Raw genomic sequence first — 8,224 nt, 5'->3', positions numbered from 1 at the left:
AGCAATAATTGCTCACTTCATCGTAAGAACTATACCTCTGTCTCATGACATGTTCAATTCATGAGTTTCAGAACATCATGTTCGACACTCAGCAACTACATGGACTCATCGTCCCATCAAACCACGAAGTCATCAATTGACTAACAAACCACGAGACGTCAATCGTGTCACTTGGGGGGATATCACTTAGGGTTTTGGTCTGGCGGTCTACGATACGTGTGTTCAAACACATGATGGAATGTGAGCAAGTCGTGCAATCAGTTGAAGGAATTCACGAGGTAGTGGGTGGAAAATGACCAAGTCTCCACACGTTGAGCAACTGGTTTCAAACACGATCCCCACTTCCCCACTCCTTGATTACATCAACTGTCACACTTCATGGAATCATGGTGTCTACAATTCCAGCAATATAAATAAGTCTCTGAATCATGATTGAATCAGCATCATCAATCCCACGTCTCATCGACAACACGAGATCATCAACTCATCAATTGAGCAACTACTCTCAATTGAGCAATTTCAATCACTCAGAGCTTATCGTATTCAGAATTCACACACCCACAATCTTTGATTATCATTGATTCCACACATTTCCCAGCTTCTCTCCTGCAGATCAACCCATCCTCTCTTGTGACTGAATTTACTCTGGAACGGTCATTGTCTTGATTTAGGCCGGAGTACTACATATTGATCTCTCGAATCTAAAGCACCCCCTTTGAAGTGGTGCATCTGTGTGAGGTTTAACATTTCGCTCGGTTCGAGGAGTCTCCTCCGTACGGTCGTCTCCTCAATTCCTTAAAAACCAACAAATCGTTTTTCCCCATCTACAATGAGTAAATGCTGTTTTTCTCAACCACAACTAGAATATCTCGGTCATCTGATTACTTCTGATGTTGCTGCTGATCCCGAGAAAAGTGCTGCTATGCAGAATTGGCCTCAACCCTCAAATTTGAAGCAGCTGAGTGGGTTTTTGGGTCTCACTGGGTATCATAGAAGATTTATTAAAGGATATGGCACTATTAGCAAGCCTCTCACATACATGCTAAAAAATGATTCCTTCACTTGGTCTTCTGCTATATTACAAGCCTTTGTGACACTCAAACAGGTTATGACTACTGCTCCATTTTTGGCATTACCAAATTTTTCATTACCATTTTGAAAAAGCGGGGGTCTAACAACACCACCCAATATTTCGCTTAGCAATCTGTATGGACTAACTCCGAAATACTTTCTATAGAATCAACTAGACAGTCAGACTCAATCTAGGTAAAAGTATCTCAAGGAGTTAATATCTCTCTCTTGATTTGATTTACTCAAGCTAATAGAAATCAACGAGTTTTAATCAAACACAAGGAATAACTTGGACGGTACCAAATACCAATGCCCAAGGATCAATAAATGACAATCAAACAACCAAAGGTTGGATTATACCAATTGATGATCTATACGCACAACCTATATTATTTCAATTATAAAGATAAACAATATATGCGGAAACTGAAATAACACAAACACTAGAAATTTTGTTAACGAGGAAACGACAAATGCAGAAAACCCCCTGGACCTAGTCTAGATTGAATACACACTGTATTAAGCCGCTACAGACACTATCCTACTCCAAGCTAACTTCGGACTGGACTATAGTTGAACCCCAATCAGTCTCCCACTGATCCAAGGTACAGTTGTACTCCCTACGCCTCTGATCCCAGCAGGATACTGCGCATTTGATTCCCTTAGCTGATCTCACCCACAACTAAGAGTTGCTACGACCCAAAATCGCAGGCTTTAACAATAAACAAATCTGTCTCACACAGACAAGTCTATCAAAGGATCAATCTGTCTCCCACAGAAAAACCCTAAAGTTTTTGTTCCGTCTTTTGATAATAATCAAGGTGAACATGAACCAATTGATAATCCGGTCTTATATTCCCGAAGAACAGCCTAAATTAATCAATCACCTCACAACAATCTTAATCGTATGGTAGCGAAACAAGATGTCGTGGAATCACAAACAATGAGACAAAGGTATTTGTGATTACTTTTATATCCTGCCTATCGGAGAAATCAAACAATCTCTAGCCAATCAATATGATTGTACTATTACGATAGAAGATGCAAGATCAGATCACACAACTACGATAAAAGTAGTATCGGTCTGGCTTCACAATCCCAATGAAGTCTTCAAGTCGCTAACCTGGTTTTAGAAGAAGAAAACCAAAGGTTAAAGGAGAACCGACTCTAGCACGCAAACTAGTAGCACAGTAAGGTGTGGGGATTAGTTTTGCAGAGTTGCTAGATGTCCCCTTATATAGTCTTTCAAATCAGGGTTTTTCCTTAGTTACAAAGCATGTGACTACTTGTTTTCCCGTAGTCTACGTAATGTATACAGCTCTGAGGATTTGATACTAAGTAGTATTGATACCTCCGTTGAACCGATATTGCCAAGTAATAAATGATATCTAAGATCATAATAACAACGAAGAACACACGTATAATGTAAAAGCTTCTAAGTTATCATGAGACACAAGAGATTTACGTGGTTCGACATTTGTCTACATCCAAGGAGTAATGAGCGCTTGTTTCTGTATTAAGTTGTGGTGGTTACAAAGATCTTAAATGCTTCCAAAAGTAATAGAGAGAACTCAAGTGGAAGTAAATACTTAAGTTCTAAACATTAAAGAGGCATAAGCTTAAGACTAGATCTTCTCTCCTAGATATTGAATGCCTTTAGTTTATTGGTGAAGCTTTATATTTATAGCCCCTCTTGCTCCATGTATATCTTTGCTGCCTCTGGGTCCATCATTTACTGATATACCTTTCGTACCAATGGTACCTCCGTCCACCACGTATTCTCTCCAGTTATATTTCTCCACCTCATCTGGCCCACGTTCCTTCGGGAACTACCCAACCTTAGTACAGGTTGTACCTTCGTTCACCACCAGCTTCCGCCAATCGGGTTCTGCCACGCTTTCTCTCTCCACGTGCCTAGATTCATGCGTGTATATAAGAGATTTGAGCATTTAATGTTGATTGGATGCGTCATCTACCTCTGTCCCCTCGCCAGCTGACTCTATATAGACTAGGCTTTTTCCTTCCTTATCTTGACCGTTCACGCATTCTTTCTTGGGATGAGATAAAGTAGATCTGTGGAGGTATCCCTTGTTACTCAGGCTTCTCTGTTTAGCGAAGGCTACACAGTTAGGTATATATGCGGCCACTAAGATCGTGACACGTGCTCCACAGAATATTGGTATTCACAAAGAAATCAATATCCACCGTTAGATGAAAACCTTATTTAGATTCAAGCTAATGTTTCTCAACCGTTAGATCGAAAACTTAGCTTGTCATATACAAATGACTGTACGCTTCTAGGTTTGTAAACCGCACCCAAACGTGTACATTGTTGGTTCAACAATAGTTTACCAAAAAGGTTTACCATAAGAGCATTTCATACCAACCATGTTCTTCTTCACCGTAACTAGTTCAAATGACTCAAATGAACTAGTTAAGAGAGTTGTTCAATTGCAAGGAAATCTTATGTAACTACACAAGACACAATTGAAGCAAAGATGATTTGATTCACAAGAATCAGTTCATGAACTTTAATAGCCACGATTTTCAAAAACATTCCTTAGTCTTTTAAGATTAAGTTCAGAAATCATCTTTAGATATATAACCTTCTCAAGTTCGCAGACTAGGTTCGCGGACTTAAGACACCGGACAGAGTTTATAAACTCCAGAAGAAATTCTCGGGTTTGAGAACTTCGCTGGTTCGCGAACTTGTCTCACGCAAGTTGTTTGTCAACTCCAGCAGAAATTCTCGGGTTTGATAACTTCGACAGTTCGCGGACTGAGTTCGTGGACTTGACACTTTCCATACTTCCGGTTCTCTTGATCAAAAAAGTTCGAGAACTTCGGTTCAAGGAATACATTGGTTATGTAATCTAAAATCTCATTCCAATCATTGAAACATTCTTAGAGGACGTTATACATTTGTTACACCATTTCTCGTCAAAGCAATTTCCAAAGTGATTGAAACATTCATGACTTTCGTCACTAGGTAAATATAAACTTGGTCGAAGCGAAAACATTACCAACACATATTTCGAGATATAGATAGGCGAGGTATACTCGGCTCGAAATACCAAATGTGTATGATCTAGTCCATATATATAGCATACGACTTTTGTCTCAAAGAGTAGTATATAGAATAGATATACTTTTGAGTGACAGATAAGTTCAAGTCTCCACATACCTTTTTGTCGAGAAGTTCCACCGGTTCCTTGAGTATTCTTTCTACTTGTATGATGAATTTCCATGAAGTCCTTGAGCTCAACTACACTTACTATCCTAGTCCGAGACTTAGCTATAAGAGACTAGAAATCAAGACTTATAGTTTTGATCACTAACATTGACAAACATGCTTGAGATAGCAACGGATGCGAGTTCGACCGAGCAGTGCTCTAACAATCTCCCCCTTTGTCAATTTTAGTGACAAAATATCAATATATATTGAATACAAAAAAGATAATGAAACTTTAGTATCTCCTATTCCACATGTCTAATCTTCAACATTCCTCGAAATCTTCGTCACTTCCAAGTACTCCAATGATCCCAAAGGTTGTAAGTTTAGCACCATCGTTGTTCAAGATCCGTAGCTATAACAATGAGAAAGCATCAGTCTCGATCATTGTTATACGGTGTCATAGTATTATTACACAGTGTCAAAGCTCAATTGTATCACAACTTCAACAATAATACTATGGTGATATGTATCACTCCCCCTTAGTCAATACTCCATCTCACATGAAAACCACTCCCCCTTACATAATGATCCGAAAACCATATGTATTTGTAGTGTGAACTACATATTAATTCTCCCCCTTTTTGTCAATAAAATTGGCAAAGGTACAAGAACGGGTTCATAATGAAATTTCTTTAAGAGACATTTCATGACTGAGAGAAAGAAACACACATCATCTTATTTAGATGCAATCATATAGCCAAAGCTAACATCATTCATCAAGGAGTTTAAAGATACAAGATAACCCCTCTAAAATTCCACAACCGCACACCCTCAAAATATGACCATTAAGCACAAGTTCAAAAGAACTCTCCCCCATTTGATGTCATTCCCGAAAGAACAATAACGAGCGACCTTAATTTCAAGAGAAAAAAAGGATTTTTATTGGACACCAAAACCATGAGAATGGTATTTATATCCAAAACTCAATCAAATTAATCATAAGTAAACCCATGATTAGTTTAATCGGAATACATAATCAAAATAAACACAAAAGTGATCAGTTTAATTCATTGTGCTCAACATAAGTAAGCTTACGGAGCAACGACTAAGTTAACCATACAAGAGAGTGATTGGCTTAATCGTTCATATACTCAACACAGGAGAAACTTGTGGAGTAATAACTAAATAACCAACAAGATGATTAATTTGGTTCTAATATGCTCAACATAAAGTATCTTACGGAACAACCAACAAGGCTGATCAAAAATAATCAACTTTGTCGTATCGTGCTCAACATAAGACACATTACGGAGCCTCACGGTAATACAAAAAGGATGGATCAATGAAGATCAATACCGTGGAATACACAAGGATTCATTATTTTGCACAAGCATATACAATAGCAATAATCCTTGGATACAAAAGATTTTAACCTATCTTCCGTCAAAGATTGACAATATAGGCTTAACTTTTGTATTTGTCAAAAGTCTATTCATTCTTAAACCAATAAATGAATACCGATCATGAACGACTTTACTTTTGACAAAATATGGGACAACATAGTTCACGGACGTAAGCACCAATATCCCATATCAAATTGCAATATAAAGAATCATAAAGATTAAATACTGCAAAAACATCATCCTCCAAATATTTTTAGAATTTTATACCAAAAAACCTAATAGCTATGTGTAGTCACAATCATTGTTATTCAAGCACTAGTTATTCGTCCAACTAAACCAAAAAGAAGACATACTAGGCAACAATTAAAACAAGCTAAAGGAAAACAGACTCCATTGCTATTCTGAACACGAACTACGATTATGTGGACGGTTCAGAATCCCCACGAGACAACGGGTCTTCGAGCTTGTGATCAACAACATTCATTGCAACATCGGAGAGATGATTCTCTTTGCGAAGATCATTGATGTGAGACTTTATGAGACCAAGTTCAGAGACAACCTTTTCCAACTCAGTTTTTAACACATCAAGACCTTTTAGAGTATCGACAAGCTGTTGTTTTGCTTCCCCAAAGTACTTAAGAAAGTCATGAACAACTTCAGCAGAAATCATATCATCTTTTTCAACATCCTCATGAACATAGGAAAAGTAACATGAAGCATTCGGATGATCTTCATCTACAAGGGTTCTATTCTTCTTGGACTCAACAAAACTTTCGCCAAGGAATCCTCTTGCAAAACCACCATAGCAAGATGAAGAAGAAGACATTCTTGAAAACCCAGAAATCAACCTAGAGTATGCGTACGTGACGTTTGTAACTCAATAGGTGAGTATATAAGGGTTTTCTGAGAAGGGGATTTTAGGGTTGAAAACAGTTGACCCGTGCCAGAACATGTATCCGTTCGATTACAACATTTACCCCATAAAATATAGCCCAAACACGTTTACATACAACCAAACAAACACTCAACAATCAACAGAAAATAATTTCAGAGAGGTTGTAGCAAGGACTAACAAAAAAACAGACGAAACAACACGTTTTAGACAAAAACTAATACTTTAAGTATTGCAGGTCTGTAAACAAAAGTTTAGTTATGGACGATAAGAAATTAGTTCAACTTAACAGATGCAAAAACCAAAAGTATACCTAATTATTAACACATCTTACTCACAAGGATTTTTATGAGTAAGCTCTTTAAACCTTGTGATTAATTAGCACAAGTATGAGCTACACGCTCACAAGAGACTTGTGTTTATGGTCAAGTCTGTTTTTCCTCCTGAATCTAGAGAGGGATCCCTTTTGATGTGAGAAATTATCATAAAACTTACTGTCATCAAAATACGAGACATAGTTTGAGTTCTTACCAGAAGAATTTTGGTTTGAGGAGGAAGACAACCTGTTGATGAATTCTTCAATTATCCTTTTCTGATTATCTCTCATTTCAATAATTTTTCTTCTTTCTTCTGAACTTCATTTCTCATCAGGGACAGCGTTATTTCCAGAGACCATGACACGATCTTTCTTTAGACGATGTTTATTAAGACGTCTGTTTTATTCTTGAGTGTTTGAGGAACTCATTGAACTGACTTTCCTGGTAACATACACAGGGTAGGTACGAAAACCAATTGGTTTCGTCATACGAATGTCAGTTACACCTTTAAGAATTAAATCTAAGGTGTGTTGAAGTTGAACCAAGGAGTTTTTCTTCAACCTAGAGGTTCCCTTTTGTTTAATAGACCTCTTTGTCTCACAGACAAGATATACTTTCTGATCTCCAGAATGATTAGATTGTATGGTCTTAATATCATCATTAGAAGATTTCTTCCCTTCATTTGATGTGAAACATCCTTGAGTGATGGTAACTTCAGGCACATCTGTTTTACTCGAAGGGACTTCCATTTTTACTTCCGAGCATGCACCATCTTTAGTTGTGTCAGAAGTACTTGGCATATTGGATTGCTTTGAGCATCCTTGAATAGAGAGTTTACTCAAGTGATGTTAAATTTCCAAGGCATCTATTCTAAGGCTAGCTTCAAGAGATGTGCACGAAGAACGAACTTCAGTATTTCCTTTGGATTTTCAATCTCTTATTACACCAAGTAGAACTTTGACATGATGCTTTAACCGATTGAATCTATCAGCTTGGATTCTAACAATATTTAGACTCAACTCACTCTCTTCAGCTGAATCCCGTTCATTAATGGATAGACTCTCATTTGAAGGATAACCGGGAATGCACGTGTCAGTGTTAGTCTGTCTCGTCAGTACAAAGGGTTCATCTATATTCGAGATTGTAGAACCTTTATCTTTAATAGAGTTAGACGAGATAGAACCTTTATTTCTGGTGATAGGTTTATCATAGATAGTACTCTTGTCCATAGAGTCAGATCGCTACAAACACAAACTTGTAAGGTTTTAAACGTGTTTGCCTGCTCTGATACCAATTGAAAAAGCGGGGGTCTAACAACACCACCCAATATTTCTCTTAGCAATCTGTATGGACTAACTCCGAAATA

At 37.6% G+C, this 8,224-nt stretch overlaps 1 protein-coding gene across 1 annotated transcript; it reads left to right on the top strand.

Annotated features, from left to right (window-relative positions):
* Positions 1 to 829: 829 nt before the first annotated feature.
* On the top strand, positions 830 to 1,159 carry LOC113360386 (uncharacterized mitochondrial protein AtMg00860-like). The gene has a single exon (XM_026603897.1). It carries the CDS (start codon positions 830 to 832, stop codon positions 1,157 to 1,159), a length of 330 nt encoding a protein of 109 aa, XP_026459682.1.
* Positions 1,160 to 8,224: the final 7,065 nt, after the last annotated feature.

The sequence above is a fragment of the Papaver somniferum genome, chromosome 3 (assembly GCF_003573695.1).
Source record: "Papaver somniferum cultivar HN1 chromosome 3, ASM357369v1, whole genome shotgun sequence".
NCBI lineage: Eukaryota > Viridiplantae > Streptophyta > Magnoliopsida > Ranunculales > Papaveraceae > Papaver > Papaver somniferum.
The sequence above is the reverse complement of the archived record's forward strand: the minus strand, read 5'-3'. Positions and strand labels throughout refer to the sequence as shown.

Excerpts from the sequence above, each read along its gene's own strand:
- LOC113360386 (XM_026603897.1), top strand. The coding sequence starts at position 830 with ATGAGTAAATGCTGTTTTTCTCAACCACAACTAGAATATCTCGGTCAT.